General features: G+C 41.1%; 1 protein-coding gene across 6 annotated transcripts in view; it reads left to right on the top strand.

Moving 5' to 3' along the window:
* PTPRC (protein tyrosine phosphatase receptor type C) overlaps positions 1–17,942 on the top strand; it is a 107,000-nt gene extending 89,058 nt beyond the window's left edge. For all 6 annotated transcript variants that reach the window (XM_066238631.1, XM_066238639.1, XM_066238648.1 and 3 more), the window contains 7 exons: positions 2,365–2,455; positions 3,748–3,881; positions 5,170–5,304; positions 5,943–6,065; positions 6,265–6,443; positions 15,233–15,368; positions 16,897–17,942. In XM_066238631.1, the coding sequence (XP_066094728.1) occupies positions 2,365–2,455; positions 3,748–3,881; positions 5,170–5,304; positions 5,943–6,065; positions 6,265–6,443; positions 15,233–15,368; positions 16,897–17,160 (1,062 nt within the window). In that variant the 3' untranslated portion in view covers positions 17,161–17,942. The remainder of the gene's footprint in view (positions 1–2,364; positions 2,456–3,747; positions 3,882–5,169; positions 5,305–5,942; positions 6,066–6,264; positions 6,444–15,232; positions 15,369–16,896) is intronic.
* The last annotated feature ends 879 nt before the right edge of the window (positions 17,943–18,821 follow it).

An 18,821-nucleotide genomic window follows, 5' to 3' on the forward strand; every position in this document is an offset into this window, starting at 1 on the left:
GCCACCAGGGTGGTCGTCAGCTCAGGGCGTGTCATTGTTCCTGTCCTGCTCATTTAGCTGATGAATCAATCCCATCCACCACTCTAACCCTCCTAAACCACCTGTGCACATGTGCTGTTTGGAAACACATGTTCAGTTTAAACCAGGGGTCTCAAACTCGCGGCCCACCAAACAATTTTGTGCAGCCCGCAGACTAATCCATGGCTGCACAAAATTGTTCGGCGGGCCGCATGCGGCCTGTGGGCCGCGAGTTTGAGACCCCTGGTTTAAACGCTCATATGTCAAGTCACTAAAAGAGAGAGTGAATTCTTTCTCTGAACAAATCTGATGGAGTCTTTGCTCCGTGCCCAGTACAATTCTAGAGCCCGGAGTCAAAGAGATTCTGGGTGGACGTGGGGAGGGAGTATGGCCCAGAGCTCAGGTAGTGACTGTAACTTGATAGGAACGGTGAGATCATCCTTCTGAGCCCAAGGGAAGGCAGCTAATGACAGCAGAGCGGTAGGCTGATTGGCAAACTTGGTGATGGGAAATGGAGGCAGTTTTTTCTTGTCTAATTACCTTTCTTTTCTGAAGAGAATATGAAGCCAGGTCATCAGCTGAGAGCTTAGGGGCAGGAGTGAGCAGAGCCCAGGAGAGTTATGCCTCAGGGAGGGAAAGGGTAGGACATGTTTCCATCAAGGTGGAAAAGCACCCTCACTAGGCAAAGATGGTAAAATGCCAGAAGGTTGTGTTGGGTCACTTGAAACGTACGGTCATGAGCTTAAAGAGAGTTCAGTTGGTGGTTTTGCTTTTCCTGTGGCAGCAACGAGCTCTCTGCCGATGTGCGCTGTGCTGGCAGAAAGTTGGGTTGAGCCCATTGAGGATTTTTTTGAAGTGAGTATTTGACAGTTGGGAGACAACAGAGTAGAGGGTGTTTGCAAATGAATGACACATGGGTGGATGATAAAAAGAGAATCGGGATCTGGAGAAAGGAACCAGGACAGTGGGTGGGAGGGAGGTCTTGCTAGAATTTCAGATTTCTAGGTTGAAGATACTAGGATTAATGCCTAGGAAGGAGACAGGTAATTTTCAATAACAGGGACGACCGAAATATCATTTTCAAGGGGATGCAATGTTTGCAGTCAGACCTACAAAGGTAGAGTAGAGAAAGCGGATGGCTGAGGCATGGAGGGGACCGGCAGAGGAGGTGCCAGAGCTCAGGGCTGAAGACTAGAGGGCTGGGCTGAGCACCTTTGTCAATGCTGAGGAACCAAGACTGATGATGTGCCATGGGGAGATGGACACGTGTTGAGCCAGGGTGACCCTGAGTGAGGGGAGTGGTCCAGCAGGCGGGACCTGGCACCTCCAGCCGAAGGGCACAGGAGGTAGCGTGAAGGTGGGACATTGTAGTTGGGGTTTTTGAAGGAGAAATGATGAGAAATGGTTCACAACTAGAAGCAGCAGAGAGCACACATGTCTTTTCTGTATTTTCTCCAAGCTGTTGAAAAATAGGACAGGAGTGGGGAAATCAACTTTTTGAAAAAAGCTGCTACATTCATTGTGGTCTTCAAGGGACACCTAGGTTTCACATGGTATCCTCCACTCTCCCCAACACACACTCCCCCCAATTTTTTTTTTAATTATGAGGTGAAGGGACTGTTGCAAGAAGATGAGAATGGGTGGGAGATGGTTGATGACAGATCACGGCCACCAGAAGGCAGTCAGGAGCATGGATTGGCAGCTGCTTCCTGTTACAATGAAGGCAGGATGCTGATGGCCCATGGAGACCTGTGCCATTTTGTGTTGGATGGAGAAATGACAGTGAACTTGACTGAGTACAGAGGGAGAAAGGGAAGAGGGTTTGAGAGTGTCACCGGTAGAAACGACAGGTCTTGAGGGCAGATTAGCGACTTTAAGTGAGAGGGACAGCAGTCTGGGAAGGAATCAATAAACGAAGTATCAACTCTTTAGCATGAGCCGCATCTTCTGCGAATGCTCTCTCTGAAGGGTGTGTTTCTGATCGTTTAAAATCATTTACCATTGCTTTATTTGCCATATGGATAATAATAGGCCTCTGTAGAGTGTTTATAGCTAGGACAAAAGCAAACCATGCTACTCTGCTATCCGGGAGCCCTGAAGGAGGAAGCATATCCTGTTAGGTAATTGTATAGTTTTAGTTCAAACTCACCATGTCAAAAGAGGCCTGAGCATCTGAGAAGAAAAATTCAGAGGCAAAGCTAAAAATTGTGAGCTGTAAGGGGTGCAGGCAGATTTCGCAAAACTTGACGGAAGACCACTCTTGGCGCACCTGTCATGCCAGGGTCATAATCTCAGCCCGTGTTCGCCTTTGTAAGAGGATTTTCCATTCTCTTTGGTTTCCCTCAGAGACTTCCTTCGTATCGAAGCTGGAGGACACAGCACATCGGAAACCAAGAAGAAAATAAAAGTAAAAACAGGAGTTCCTCCATCATTCCGTGTACGTACTTGATTTTATTGCCTTCTTTGTCAGAGCAGCTTAAGCCCCTTTATCCAAAGTGTTTAATGTAAGACATCCCCCTACACACACACACAGATGATCTTGAAGCAAGTTTTCAACACTGTGTTGACAGTAGAGAACAGTGAACAGGCTGTTTAAAACTCACAGCCAATGCGCTGAACCCCACACATTCTCCATGGGCTTTGGAGGAGTGACCGTACTCAGTGAGTTCTTCCTACCAAGTATTTCAGAAATAGGGTTGTCAGAAAGGTGGAATCTCAGAAGCCAGGAGAAAAAGAAACAAACAAACAAAAGCCCAGGCTTCTACACTAGTCTTTTCTCACCTTCAGTTTATTCCTGTTATTTATGCCAGGGCGGTGGCCAAACGGCAAAGATCCACCTGCTTGCGCTCCCTTTCTGTTTTTCTCTTTCTCCATGCTTATATCTGGGAAGAGGAAAGGGGGTGAAAAGTCCTCTGTAAATGGCCCATTGTGCAATTTCACAGATCAAAGCATGCACGGTTTTCCAGACCCTCGTTCTGCTGGATAAGCAGATGGAGAGAACCTCATCTGGGACAGCTATAATTCTGTTTGGTCGTAGAGAGTAAAATTAGCCTGGGGAAGCTATAACCCCGGCTAATAAACTAGACAGCCAAATAAATTGGATCAGTGCATGGTAGACCTAGTTAATTTATAGAGAAGTCTTTATGAACGTAGTTTAAAATATGAGATTGATGGTGATGCAGCTAATCAGATCATTATTGGATCAGGTTGTTAATTTTTTTAAATTGAGATACTGAGGAATTACGGACTAATTCTTTTTATTAAATAATAATTTATCAGAGATACTGATTTCATGAAAATTAATTAAATGTTAATAGAATACAATTGCCAAGTAAGTTTTTACTTAAGCAGTATATCTTATTAACTTATATATGTATTTTTAAAATGTAGATCAAGCAGAATGCCAATATTCCATGGAAAATTCTAGTGTGTTGTGTCAAAGATTGAATGATCGCATGGGAAGCTGTGATAGCTGTTTGTTGTTTAACATTGAATTAGGTCCCGTGCATGTTTCCTGGAACATGTTTGGGGACTTATTTTTCACAGATGTCTGTTTTAATAATTTGTTCATTGGTAAGAACTGCATTGTAGGTAGGATCTCATTCAGTAGATCAATACATTTATGTAATGCAGTTGGTCCCTTCTAAATTCCTTCCTGATTTCCACGTGACAGTCAAGCTGAGCTGTGGTGTTTTATAAGGAGACTTACCACTAACTTATTTTGCACAGACGACTTTAACAGAGTGCAGCTTAAACACGAGCTAGACATGAGCAAGGAGAGTGAGCATGACTCAGATGAATCTTCCGACGACGACAGCGACACCGAGGAGACTAGCAAGTACATCAATGCCTCCTTCATCACGGTAGGTGCCCAAGTTTCCAAAGCCCGGGTTCTAACCCTGGAAACATACATCTATGTCATGATGTGACTATGGCCATTTGTAAGTGATTTTATAAAAGAACGGTGAGCTTGACCTGACCTATTTCTTAATGGACATGAAAGCTTCCATTTTTAATACTGTATTTTTAACTCATGGAAAGACCTAAAGATATTAAAACCTAATGAGTTGACACAAGATCAGACGGTGCCATTAGTTGCTGCTTAGGACACATACAGTTCGAATCGTATTAATGTGAAAACTAAAATTTGTGCAAATAAAAGTATTTGGAAATGTTTATATTTACTCAAATACCTAAATTGTAAACAAATCCAAATTTGCATATTTGTACAGTTAAAAAATTTTCATTCAGATTATCTGAATTATTAGTGAGTCTGTGTCATATATCTTTTTTCAATATACTGAAAATTCAAACAAAAGGAAAAACTTTAGTCATTCAGTAAGTACTTCTTATATATATACTAAGTTGGCCTTATTTCTTTTCCAAATTTTCCTAAAACACACATTCATAGAATTTTAATTTAATGATGGGCTATTGTAGGAATGTGTAGACATCAATAAAGTGGAGACAAAATGAAGAGAATTTGAAATGCTTATGTAATTTCCTTTTACAATCATATTAACCTTTTTAGGGGGGAAAAAGGCATTTTTGGAAGGGATAACTAGATAGTATTGTAAGCTATGTTCTGAACTTGATATTACATTATTGGCTAAGTATTAACTTTAAATAAGTATTTTACATGTAAATATCACATTATTTATTTGACCTAAGCATCTTAATTTTTTTTTTTTTTTTTTTACAGAGACAGAGAGAGTCAGAGAGAGGGATAGACAGGGACAGACAGACAGGAATGGAGAGATGAGAAGCATAAATCATTAGTTTTTCATTGCGCATTGCAACACCTTAATTGTTCAATGATTGCCTTCTCATACATGCCTTGACCATGGGCCTTCAGCAGGCCGAATAACCCCTTGCTCGAGCCAGTGACCTTGGGCTCAAGCTGGTGAGCTTTTTTGCTCAAACCAGACGAGCCCTCACTCAAGCTGGTGACCTCGGGGTCTCAAACCTGGGTCTTCCGCATCCCAGTCCAATGCTCTATCCACTGTGCCACCTCCCAGTCAGGCGCATCTTAATATTTTTATGCAACAACTTTGATATAAATATTAAGTGACTGTATTTCCAAATGGTTATTTTCAGAATCCACTGCTCTGGTCAGTCAGCAGTAATAACAGTCCCACTTTTTTTTTAAAGAGTTATTGGAAGCCTGAAGTAATGATTGCTGCTCAGGGACCCCTAAAGGAGACCATTGGAGACTTCTGGCAGATGATTTTCCAAAGAAAAGTCAAAGTCATTGTTATGCTGACAGAGCTGAAGAATGGGGACCAGGTTTGCACTTTGCATAATCTTTTATTTTAACACTTCTGTCCTAAAAGATCACTGTCCGTCCTTGGGTAACTTATTTGATTGCGATACCCAAGTCTTGTTGTTCCCTCTGCCATACAATGTCATTTGCTCATGCTGTCGGTCGTCCATGAGGTGGCCTCCAGAGTCCTGTGTCTGATTCTGAGTCTCCCCTCCTGCACACCGCTCACAAGGCATTTAAGGTTGACCGACCCAGGGTCACCTTGCTAAAACAACGAAAAACAGCCCCATTTTCCTTATTTCCTTCAACATAAAGACCAGACTCCTCAGTCTAAGACGTAAGACCCTTGATGATCTGGCCCCCCTGCATCTGTCATCCCATTTTCCTTCTATGTCTGTGTTTCCCATACTTCTCACTCCAGACCTGTAAGTTTACTGATGGAATCTTAACACCCCATTTCCCTTGTCATCACCAAGTCCTCATTCACCACCATCCCGTGCCTGTCGTGGTTGGCAGCTGTGAGCAGCTTTCAATTTTAAAGCACCATTAGAAATGTTAACTTGAATGGAACAGAGGGAAGGGGACCGAGGAGAGAGGCAGACAGACGAGTGACAGGGAGCACGTGCGTAGGGGTTGCCGAGCCCGGTTCTGTCTCACCCAGGAGGCCTGTGCGCAGTACTGGGATGAGGGAAAGCAGACGTTCGGGGATGTGGAAGTTGAGCTGAAGAATACCTCCGTGTCATCGGTGTACACCCTCCGTGCCTTCGAACTGAGTCATTCCAAGGTACAGCAACAATTTTTGGGGTGCCCATCTCTAGTGTCTAAATAACCTGGCGTAAAAAATAAAAATGAGAAATTGATGTGCATTACTCCATGAAAACAAAGCAACTGTCTCTCTCTGTCAGTGAGCGCAATGAGAGTTGTGGTGATGGGAACATGACCGTCTGGTTACTCAGTGTATGCCCTTCCCCACCTACTTTCAGAGGAAGGAGCCCCGGACGGTGTACCAGTACCAGTACAGTCACTGGAAAGCAGAAGAGCTTCCCACAGAACCCAAAGAACTGGTCTCTATGATTCAGGACCTCAAACAAAAGCTGCCCAGCAGGAACTCCATGGAAGGGAGCAAGCATCACAAGGCTGTGCCTCTCTTGGTTCACTGCAGGTGGGTGAGGCTGGAGTAGATGTGCTCTAAAAATCGTCATACCTTTCCACTTCCTGTTAACATCTACTTATCTGGACAGAGAGAACGCACGGTCACACACATGGCCTCACAGGGAGTCAATGACGTTCTCAGATAGCATAACCGTTATACACATAGAGTAGCAACATTGTCATAATGCAGTCATGTTAGGCTGCACTCCTTTGCACCAGTATCACCTTTGAGTCCCCAGGGCCTAAGACTGAACCTGGAATGTCATAGGTCCTAAAAAAAAAAAAAAAAAAAAAAAAAAAAAAAAAAAAAAAAAAAAAAAAAAACAAACAAATGGGAGGATATATGAACAGACAGATGGGTGGGTATTATGTCTGATTTATACTTATAGGCATCAACCCAATTAGCAGGTATCAATAGAGTCTAGAGCAGGGGTCCCCAAACTACGGCCCACGGGCCACATGCGGCCCTCTGAGGCCATTTATCCGGCCCCCGCCGCACTTCTCGAAGGGGCACCTCTTTCATTGGTGGTCAGTGAGAGAAGCATAGTTCCCATCGAAATACTGGTCAGTTTGTTGATTTAAATTTACTTGTTCTTTATTTAAATATTGTATTTGTTCCCATTTTGTTTTTTTACTTTAAAATAAGATATGTGCAGTGTGCATAGGGATTTATTCATAGTTTTTTTAATAGTCCGGCCCTCCAACAGTCTGAGGGACAGTGAACTGGCCCCCTGTGTAAAAAGTTTGGGGACCCCTGGTCTAGAGGACTGGATGCTGTGTCCTCAATAAACATGTGACATAAAGTAACAGAAATCTTAATGCTTAGCAACTTTGATTTGAGACCTATCAGCTGATTTTCTAAACTGACCCAAAGGCAAAAATTTTAATATTAAGTAATACTTCATTTTTATTAATTAGCTATGCAGACCGTTAATTTTCATCTGTGAAAGATGCCTACCTAAGCCACCTTAAATAAGAGATATTGAAAGAAGGAGGCAAATTGTAAAATGTTTTACATAAAATATTAAAGTAAATGGAGAAATGGGTAACTCCAGAGAAATGCTTTAAGAGTTTTTTTCATAATAACAAAGCCTCGTTATTATTATCATCAGAATAGTCTAGAATTGCACCCTTAGAGATATACTACTTTTCAGGATTTATTTGAGTTCTCAGAGGTGACATTTATGTGGAAAGAAATCTGAAGAAGGGAAATGTAAGCTTTTTAAACAGTACGTGTGACTCAGGATGTGGCTAAACACCAATGGTATGTTACCTAGTTATGCACAATAAACAAACCTTGCTAATAATACATTCTTTAAATTCTATATTTATTGTAATCTAACACACCTCTCACATGTTAGTAAATCATTTGGTTGCTCACTTTTTTTTCTCTTTATTTAAAAAAATTTTTATTATTATTATTAATTTTAATGGAGTGACATTGATAAATCATGGTACATATGTTCAGAGAAAACATCTCCAGGTTATTTTGACATTTGATTATGCTGCATTCTCATAACCCAAAGTCCAATTGTATTCTGTCACCTTCTAACTGGTTTTGTTTGTGCCCTTCCCCTCCCCTAAACCCCTCCCACTCCTCCCCCTCCACCCCGTAACCACCACACTGTTCTCCATGTCTCTGGGACATTTTTATGGAATCATATAGTTCTTAGTTTGTATGGAATCATATGGTTCTTAGTTCTTTCTGATTTACTTATTTCACTCAGTATAATGTCATCAAGGTCCATCCATGTTGTTGTAAATGATCCGATGTCATCATTTCTTATGACTGAGTAGTATTCCATAGTATAAATGTACCAAAGCTTTTTAATCCACTCGTCCACTGATGGACACTTGGGCTGTTTCCAGATCTTTGCTATTGTAAACAATGCTGCCATAAACATGGGGGTGCATTTCTCCTTTTGAAACAGTGCTATGGTGCTCTTGGGGTATATTCCTAAAAGTGGGATAGCTGGGTCGAAAGGCAGTTCGATTTTTAATTTTTTGAGGAATCTCCATACTGTTTTCCACAGTGGCTGTACCAGTCTACATTCTCACCAGCAGTGCAGAAGGGTTCCCTTTTCTCCACATCCTCGCCAGCACTTACTCTGTATTGTTTTGTTGATGAGCGCCATTCTGGCTGGTGTGAGATGATATCTCATTGTAGTTTTAATTTGCATTTCTCTAATGATTAGTGATGTTGAGCATTTTTTCATCTGCCCATTGGCAATCTGTATGTCCTCTTTGGAGAAGTGTCTATTCATTTCTTTCGCCGATTTTTTGATTGGATTGTTTGTCTTTGTGGTGTTGAATTTTACAAGTTCTTTATAAATTTTTGTTATTAACCCCTTATCAGATGTATTGTCGAATATGTTCTCCCATTGTGTAGTTTGTCTTTTTATTCTGTTCTTATTGTCTTTAGCTGTGCAAAAGCTTTTTAGTTTGATAAAGTCCCATTCGTTTATCCTGTCTTTTATTTCACTTGCCCAAGGAGATAAATTGGCAAATATATTGCTGCGAGAGATGTCAGAGAGCTTACTGCCTATGTTTTCTTCTAAGATGCTTATGGTTTTATGGCTTACATTTAAGTCTTTTATTCATTTTGAGTTTATTTTTGTGAATGGTGTAAGTTGGTGGTCTAGTTTCATTTTTTTGCAGGTAGCTGTCCAATTCTCCCAACACCATTTGTTGAAGAAGCTGTCTTTACTCCATTGTATGCTCTTACCTCTGTTAAATATAAGTTGTACATAAAGGTGTGGGTTTCTTTCTGGGTTCTCTGTTCTGTTCCATTGATCTAAATGCCTGTTCTTATGCCAGTACCAGGCTGTTTTGAGTACAGTGGCCTTGTAGTATAACTTATTATCTGAAAGTGTGATACCTCCCACTTTATTCTTCCTTTCAAGATTGCTGAGGCTATTCGTGATCTTTTTTGTTTCCATATAAATTTTTGGAATATGTGTTCTATATCTTTGAAGTATGTCATTGGTATTTTAATTGGTGTCACATTAAATTTATAAATTGCTTTGGGTAATATAGACATTTTAATGATGTTTATTCTTCCTAACCATGAGCATGGTATATGCTTCCACTTGTTTGTATCTTCCTTGATTTCTTTTTATCAATGTTTTATACTTTTCTGAGTATAAGTCTTTAATCTCCTTGGTTAAATTTACTCCTAGGTACTTTATTTTTTTTGGTTGTAATAGTGAAGGGGATTGCTTCCTTAATTTCTCTTTCTGACAGTTCATTGTTAGTGTATAAAAATGCCTCTGATTTCTGAGTATTAATTTTATATCCTGCTACCTTGCTGAATTTATTTATCAGGTCAGTAGTTTTTTGACTGACACTTTGGGATTTTCTATATACAATATCATATCATCTGCAAATAATGATAGTTTTACTTCTTCTTTTCCAATTTGGATGCCTTTTATTTCTTCTTCTTGTCTGATTGCTGTGCTAGGACTTCCAGAACTCTGTTGAATATGAGTGGTAAAAGGGAGCACCTCCGCCTTGTTCCTGATCTTAAGGGGATTGCTTTTAATTTTTGCCCATTGAGTATGATGTTGGCTGTGGGTTTGTCATAGATGTTCTTTATAATATTGAGGTATGTTCCCTGTATTCTCACTTTACTGAGAGTTTTGATCATGAATTAGTGCTGGATTTTATCAAATGCTTTTTCTGCATCTATTGAAATTATCATGTGGTTTTACTCCTTCCTTTTGTTTATGTGATGAATCACATTGATTGATTTGTGAATATTGTACCAACCTTGCCATCCCAGAATAAATCCCACTTGATCATGATGTATGATTTTTTTTAATATATTGCTGGATCCAGTTTGCTAATATTTTGCTGAGGATTTTAGCATCTAAATTCATCAGGGATATTGGCCTATAATTTTCTTTTTTTGTATTGTCTTTGCCTGGTTTTGGAATCAGAATTATGCTTGCCTCATAAAAGGAGTTTGGACATCTTCCTTCCTCTTGAATTTTTTGAAATAGCTTGAGAAGGATAGGAGTTAGTTCTTCTTTGAATATTTGGTAGAATTCACTTGTGAAGCCATCAGGCCCAGGACTTTTCTTTGTTTGGAGTTTTTTGATAACGGTTTCAATCTCATTTGTTGTAATCGGTCTGTTTAGGTTTTCTGATTCTTCCAGGTTAATTTTTGGAAGATTGTATGTTTCAAGGAATTTGTCCATTTCATCTAGGTTGTCTAGTTTTTTGGCATACAGTTCTCCATAGTATTTTCTTACAATATTTTGTATTTCTGTTTTGTCAGTTGCTATTTCTCCAGTCTCAGTTATAATTTTATTTATTTGAGTCCTCTCTCTTTTTTTCTTGCTGAGTCTGTTTAAAGGTTCATTGATCTTCTTTGCCTTTTCAAAGAACCAGCTCCTGGTTTCATTGATCCTCTGTATTGTTTCTTTAGCCTCTGTGTCATTTATTTCCATTCTGATCTTTATTATTTCCTTTTTTCTACTACCTCTGGGCTTTACTTGCTGTTCTTTTTCTAGTTCTTTTAGATGCAGGGTCAAGTTGTTTATTTGAACTTTTTCTAGCTTCTTAAGGTATGCCTGTAATGCTATAAACTTCCCTCTCAGGACTGCTTTTGCTGTGTCCCATAAATTTTGAGTTGATGTATGCTCATTATCATTCGTTTCTAGGAATTTTTAAATTTCTTCTTTGATCTCATTGTTAACCCATTCTTTATTTAATAACATGCTATTTAGTTTCCAAGTGTTTGAGTATTTTTCAGTTCTTCTGTTGTGGTTGATTTCTAGTTTCATGCCATTGTGATCAGAGAAAATGTTCGATATAATTTCAGTGTTCTTAAATTTGTTGAAACCGCTTTTGTGCCCTAACATATGGTCTATCCTAGAGAATATACCATGAGCACTTGAAAAGAATGTATATTCTGCTGCTTTAGGGTGAAAGGTTCTGAAGATATCTATTAAATTGAGTTGATCTAGTGTGTCCTTTAAGTCTGCTGTCTCTGTTAATTTTCTTTCTTGATGATCTATATAGTGATGTTAGTGGGGTATTGAAATCCCCTACTATTATAGTATTGCTGTTGATCTCGCCCTTTATATCCATTGAAGTCTGCTTTATATATGATATTTAGGTGCTCCTATATTAGGTGCCTAGACATTTATAATGGTTATATCTTCCTGTTGGATTGCTCCCTTTATCATTATGTAGTGACCTTCTTTATCTCTTACTATAGCCTTTGTTTTAAAGTCCATTTTGTCTGGTATAAGTACTGCTACCTCAGCTTTTTATTCATTTCCATTTGCGTGAAATATTTTTTCCATCCTTTTACCTTCAGTCTATGTGCATCTTTTGTTTTAAGGTGTGTCTCTTGTAGACAGCATATGTATGGGTCCTGTTTTCTAATCCACGCAGATACCCTGTGTCTTTTGATCAGATCATTTAATGAATTTACATTTAAGGTTATTATTGATATGTAGTTGTTTATTGCCATTTTATTCTTTAAAGCTGTATTCCTCCTTTGCTATATTCTATTCCCCCTTTGAACAGTACCTTTAACATTTGTTGTAGCACTGGTTTGGTTGTAGTGGATTCCTTGAACTTTTTTAGTCTGGGAAACTTTGTATTTCTCCTTCAATTTTAAGGGATAGCCTTGCTGGTTAAAGTAGTCTTGGTTGTAGGCTCTTGTTCTGCATTACTTTGAATATTTCTTGCCATTCCCTTCTGGCCTCAAGTGTTTCTGTTGAGAAGTTGGATGTCATCCTTATGGGGGCTCCTTTATAGGTGATAGCCTTTTTTTCTCTAACAGTTTTTAATATTTTCTCTTTATCACTTAGCTTTGGTATTTTAATTATGCTGTGTCTTGGTGTAGATTTCTTTGGGTTTCTCTTTAATGGAGTTCTTTGTGCTTCTTGAACTTGTGAGACGTTTTCCTGCCTTAATTTAGGGAAGTTTTCAGCTATAATATGTTTGAACAAAGTTTCTATCCCTTGTTCTTTCTATTCTTCTTCAGGAACCCCTATGATGCAGATGTTATTTCTCTTCATGTTATCACAGAGCTCTCTTAGAGTTTCCTCACACTTTTTGAGTCGCTTTTCTTTTTTCTGCTCTGCTTCCATGCCTTCATTTATCTTGTCCTCTAACTTGCTGATTCAATCCTCAGCTTCATCCATCCTGCTTTTAATTCCTTCTATTGTGTTCTTCATTTCTGATATTGTATTTGTCATTTCTGACTGATACTTTTTTATTATTTCAATGTCCTTTTTTATATTTGCTATGTCTTTATTTAGGTGTTCATAATGACCATCTATTGTTATTCTAAGATCTTTGAGTATCCTAACAATCATTATTTTAAACTCTGCATCCGGTAATTTGGATATATCTGACTCATTCAGTTCCTTTTCCAGGGATTTCTCTTGATTCATTTGTGTTACATTTCTCTGCCTTCCTATTTTGTTGGTGTATAAGAAGGTTTTGGCTACTGGAGTCCACTGGGTGTGGCCTCTGTGTTCCCTAGATGTGGTCTGTCTGCAGGCCCTCCACCCCCTCTGCTGATGCTGCCTAGGGCAATTGAGTATGGACATTGCTGGTGCCAGCCTACTGGGGCTGTTGCTGTGGTTTCTGCCTTTCCTTCACAGAAGGGGCTGTGATCATGTGCCTAGGTGTACAAGCCTTGGTGGCTTCAGTCTTCGCCCACCCCTGCGGGTGGGGTTATGAGCCATGCCAAACCGCAAGCCTTCGGCCTTGAGTGCAGGGGTGAGCACCTTTGCTGTGGGTCTCCGCCTGATTCTGGGCTTTTGCTCCACCCCCCAGGAGGAGCTGGCTCCTGTGTTGGGCCTCAAGTCATGCGCTGGGTGAGGTTGTGTGCCCGAGTTCTTGCTCAGCGCCAGGTCTCCACCCCTTCCAGGGCTCCTGCCCTTCCCCCATGGCTGGATTGCAGGCGGCCAGCAGCTGAACAAGGGATAGAAACCTTCACGTGTCCCTTCCGCCCTGGCAGGGCAAGACTGATCTCAAACCTGGACCTCAATCATGGCCGCCGGCTTCTGCCCTTGCAGACAGAACTGCACTTCTGCGTCCCACCACCTCCCGCCCTCCAGAGAGCCCTCAGCTGTGTGGGTGGGGGCACTGTAGCTCAGACTCTAACACTCAATACTGTAGTTCTGAAAGCTCCCTCCTTCTATTTTTATTTATTTTTATTTATTTATTATTATTATTATTATTTTGTATTTTTCTGAAGCTGGAAACGGGAAGAGACAGTCAGACAGACTCCCGCATGCGCCCAACCGGGATCCACCTGGCACGCCCACCAGGGGTGAAGCTCTGCCCACCAGGGGGCGATGCTCTGCCCCTCCAGGGTGTTGCTCTGCCGTGACCAGAGCCACTCTAGCGCCTGGGGCAGAGGCCAAGGAGCCATCCCCAGTGCCCGGGCCATCTTTGCTCCAATGGAGCCTTGGCTGCGGGAGGGGAAGAGAGAAACAGAGAGGAAGGAGGGGGGGTGGAGAAGCAAACGGGTGCCTCTCCTATGTGCCCTGGCCGGGAATCGAACCCGGGTCCCCCGCACGCCAGGCCAACGCTCTACCACTGAGCCAACCGGCCAGGATGAAAGCTCCCTCCTTCTAAGCGACTCTACTCTGAGTGCCGCAGAAGAGCTTGTTTGGCTGGTGTCCTACTTCCCTTTGCTGGTATTGCTGTTTCCAGGGGTAATATTTGCTTCAGGTTTGGGGAGTGACTCAGCCCAGGGGTTAGGGTGGCTGTCCCTCAAAGTGTTTCTGCCTGTGCCTCCTAGAGTACACTTTCTTCCCACTGCTCTGTTCCTCTCCTCTCTCCCATCCCCTGGAGCCCTGGGTGAGTGGTTGTGAGAGAGGTTTTCTGTGCAGTCCCTTTAAGAAGAATCCTGAGAAATCTGTCTCTTTCTCACAAAGTGTATCCTGACTTGTTTTGCAGCTAAATACTGTCTAAATACGTCTCTTCTAGGCTCTGGGGCTGCAGGCTGGGGCTTTGGTTCTAGGGCTCAGGACTCGCCCCTCTCTGCCAAACTCACCTCCCATCGCATGAGTCTCTCTGGGCTGCTGTTCACCCCCAGGCAGCCCTCTCTGCATTTCCACTTTTCCTACCAGTCTTGGTGTGGCTTCTTCAGTGTTCCTTGGTTGAAGAGTCCTCTTAGTTTATTCCAAAGTTGGTTTTTCCAGATGATGGTTATTAAAATTAAGTTGTAATCCACTTTGGTTCTAGGAGGTGGAAGTTGGTACGTCTGCCTACTCCATTGCCATCTTGTTGCCCTCCTGGCTTTAACAAATAATTCCACCAGTACAATTTTTCTATGGATGCAAAAGTGTAAACATTTGGAAAAAGCAGTAGAGAGGCAAAAGGGAGGAGAAAAGGCACATGGTCAATCAAGTAGCTTACAAAATATCAGTTCCAGTATTTCCGGCATTGTTAGCCACTAGCTATGACTGTAACGTCCCTAAATCTTGGTGCCTTCACCCATCAAATTGGCATTGCCATATCTGTCCCAACAACTCCAACATGTAAATAACAATGCATGATTACCTGTAAAGAACTAAACAGAAGTCAGTATATTTTTAAAAGCCTGAGACAAATTTTTTTCTAAACTATAGGATTATTATATTCCTCCCAACATTCATTTAGCATATATATGTATATATTTGGCCCTCAAGAGATTGGACTACAATAATATAATAAACACAAAGTGAAGACGATGTTATCTCTGTTTCAATTTTTATTCTACTATTGTATTTGCCATAAAATGTAGAATGATTTTATTTTTTTAATCTTTTTTCCCATTTATAGAGATGGGTCTCAGCAAACAGGAATATTCTGTGCTTTGTTGAATCTCTTGGAAAGCGCGGAAACGGAAGATGTGGTCGATGTGTTCCAAGTAGTGAAATCTCTACGCAAAGCCAGGCCAGGAATGGTCCCTACCTTTGTAAGTTTATCTCACCTTTTCTTTTAACGTGTTTTGTATGTTTATTTTGACAGTTTCTTCTCCCTCTACCTCCCCTCTCCCCTACTTGTCTGTGCACTTTTCCCTTCCTGCTTTCTTTTCCATTTTTTACATGATAACTCATGTAGAATTATTCTCAATGTAATGAGAGCTAATTAGAGTCCACCTGTGGTTTGTCATGGCCATGCAGGAGGAACATTTCTCTCAAAGCTCATGAATTCCCTCATTCCTCCCACCTGTCATCCTTTGTCATTTGGTGAGATTTAAGAAGGACAGCAGCAAAGAGCCAGACCTCATGGGGTCCAGGGTGGGAACTGGCATAACTCGTCTTCCTCTTTCTGCATTTCATTTCCTAAACAAGTCACAGGCCAGCTCAGGTGCCAGGGGTGGGGCACTGGGCTCTGCCTCTTGTCCAGAGGGCCCGCAAAGTCACATGGCAGAGACGTGGAGACAGAGAGAAGGATAAGTGTGGCATTTCTGTCACTGCAGGTGATAGTCCTGGAATTAGTCACTACTCACAATGTAAGCTTCACTACTCACTCAAACACATGCAGTTTTTTTGTTTGTTTGTTTGTTTTTTGCATTTTTCTGAAGCTGGAAATGGGGAGAGACAGTCAGACAGACTCCCACATGTGCCCGACCGGAATCCACCCGGCACGCCCACCAGGGGCAACGCTCTGCCTACCAGGGGGCGATGCTCTGCCCTTCCTGGGCATCGCTATGTTGTGACCAGAGCCACTCTAGCACCTGAGGCAGAGGCCACAGAGCCATCCCCAGCACCCGGGCCATCTTTGCTCCAATGGAGCCTCGCTGCAGGAGGGGAAGAGAGAGACAGAGAGGAAGGAGAGGGGGAGGGGTGGAGAAGCAGATGGGCGCCTCTCCTGTGTGCCCTGGCCGGGAATCAAACCCAGGACTTCTGCACACCAGGCCGACGCTCTACCACTGAGCCAACCAGCCAGGGCCAACACATGCAATTTTTAATTGTTCGAGACTGAGCTTGCATATATCGATTTTCAAAGTGTATTTAAAAAGCCTACTAAGTGGTCTTGCCATTCAGAGTTTTCACTGTGAGTGTAAGGAAACAGCAGATATTTATTCAACAACATAGTAAGTCCAGTGACAGAGAAATCCTAAGATGAATGTGAATGAGGACACTTTTTAACCTGTGGGGATCAGGTTAGGCTTCCTAGAAAAGGTGACTTCTGCTCTGAGGTTAGCTCATGTGTCCATTTTAGCCAAGAAATTAGGTTCCAAATTTGGCATGAAGAATGTGTGGGAGTGAGACCACACGGCCTGGGAGGGGATGAACACCTATCAGGGCAGGCCACCAGGTAAATTTTGAAGCGTCTCCTGCAGCCCGCCCTTTAGAACCGCTAAGGACAGTCAGCCACTTGAGATGTTCATTTCCATGAAAATGCAGAAAATGGGCATTCTGTTACCTAGGACTGCCACAAGGGCGCCAGGGCCCGGAGCTTCCTTTACAGAATTTCTTGCTTCTTTCCTACGCCAGGAGCAATACCAGTTCCTGTATGACGTCATTGTGAGCACCTACCCTGCCCAGAATGGACAAGTCAAGAAGAGCTCCAACCAAGAAGATAAAGTTGAGTTTGATAATGAAGTGGACAGGGCAAAACAGGAGGCTAATTGTGTTAGTCCACTCGGTGCCCAGGGAGGAAGCAAAGAGGAGGAAGGTCTCAAACCCACCACTGGCCCTGACGAGCCAGAACATTCGGCCAACGGTTCAGCGAGCCCGGCGATGACCCAAACTGCATGAGGAAAGACAGGAATGGAGCTGGCTCAGTACCTCACGTTATATGTTGTTCCTATTTTCTACAAGTAGTGGGGATTCATGGAATGCCTCGGACCCAGTTTTGTGGAGCTTCTTCTATTTTACGACTATAGAAGATATTTAAGACAATTTTGTACAGTCTCAGGTGTATCATTCACCCAGAAAACCTCTTTGTACTCTTTGTGTGCACATATGCGTGTGTGTGTATGTGTGTAAGAGAGCAAGAGAGAGCAGGGGGGTGATTTCAAATGCATCTAAGTGCTATTGGCAATCTTTGCCTTTTTTTATTACTGGAACTTGCAGCCTTTATTTTATATATATATATCATAAATTGCATTTGGGTTCTGAGGCAGAGGTGGGGGTCACAGGGAGCAGAGGGACAGCTGTCAGAGGGAAGGGGGGTGAGGGGATGGGATCAGAGAAGATGAACAGATTAGTGAAATGATATATACATAACACAGAGATACAGATAACAGGAGAGCAAATCCCAGAGGGAAGGGGGGAATGAGTTAGGGGAAGGGGCCAAAGGGGGTATAAGTAGGGACGCAGGGAGGTCGGGGGCTGAGGATGTTATATTCATGGGACACTTGAATTCATCTCAACACCATACATTAAAATTAAAAAAAAAGAATAACATGTATATTTCTAGAATGGCCTGAAGATGTCCTCCTTGTTCTACCCATATAGATTGTATGGTTTACCACTGTTCTTCTATTAATAGAAATAGGCATATAAGTAGTAAGTGTGTGTATAGTTTCTATAAGAAAGCTATCTAAAATAAGAGTTGGAAGCCGTGGAGTCCATGTGTTAGCATTTAGTGTAGTCTCTCTTCAAGCTTATTTAATCTAATTTAAAATTTCTAGCACGCCTATCTCGGTACCAGAGGTGTTTACATTTTGTGACAAAGATTATTCTTTGTATAATATGTGAACTTCATGGCTTGATCCTTTTGACCCAAATTATGTTTGTTAGACTTTATCTTAAATAAACATCTTTAAACAAATGCAGTATTTGTATTAAATCCATAGAATAAAAATAGAATCATGCAAACATATACCTGTGCTAAATATTTACATATGAAACCTAATATAGCTTTTTATGAGACATATAGTATTGCAGTATTTGTGTATTTTTCCATTTTCTTTCTGAAGTGCTCTTACTTTGAATTTCTCAAATGCTTAGATTGCTTTTTACCAAGAATTGATATGAGTAATCTTATTAAATTTTAACCATGATCTTTTCTTGTCCATAAAATAGTATGTTACATGTTCATAAATGAATTATATAAATACATAATAAAATATAGAATATGCAATTAACATTTGTAGAACAATCTTACAGATCTAGATATTTAAAAATTATCTATAGTTTAATAATTGTTTAGGTTCTAGAAAATTCAAGAAAAATGGTATTTTTCAAAAAATAAAGAGAACCCCTTTTATTGAATTTTGCATCAGTTTATACATTAGTCACACACGATCTTTAAGTTGGTTTGGTTTTTTCATATCTTTCCTAACTGATTTTATTATTTTTATTTTAAAATTTTTTTATGAAAATGTAGTCAACATACAATATTATGTTAGGCTTCTGACTGATTTTAAATGTCTTAGCAATACATCATTAATTGCTTTCCATCTAATTCATAT

The sequence above is a fragment of the Saccopteryx bilineata genome, chromosome 1, assembly GCF_036850765.1.
Source record: "Saccopteryx bilineata isolate mSacBil1 chromosome 1, mSacBil1_pri_phased_curated, whole genome shotgun sequence".
Lineage (NCBI taxonomy): Eukaryota > Metazoa > Chordata > Mammalia > Chiroptera > Emballonuridae > Saccopteryx > Saccopteryx bilineata.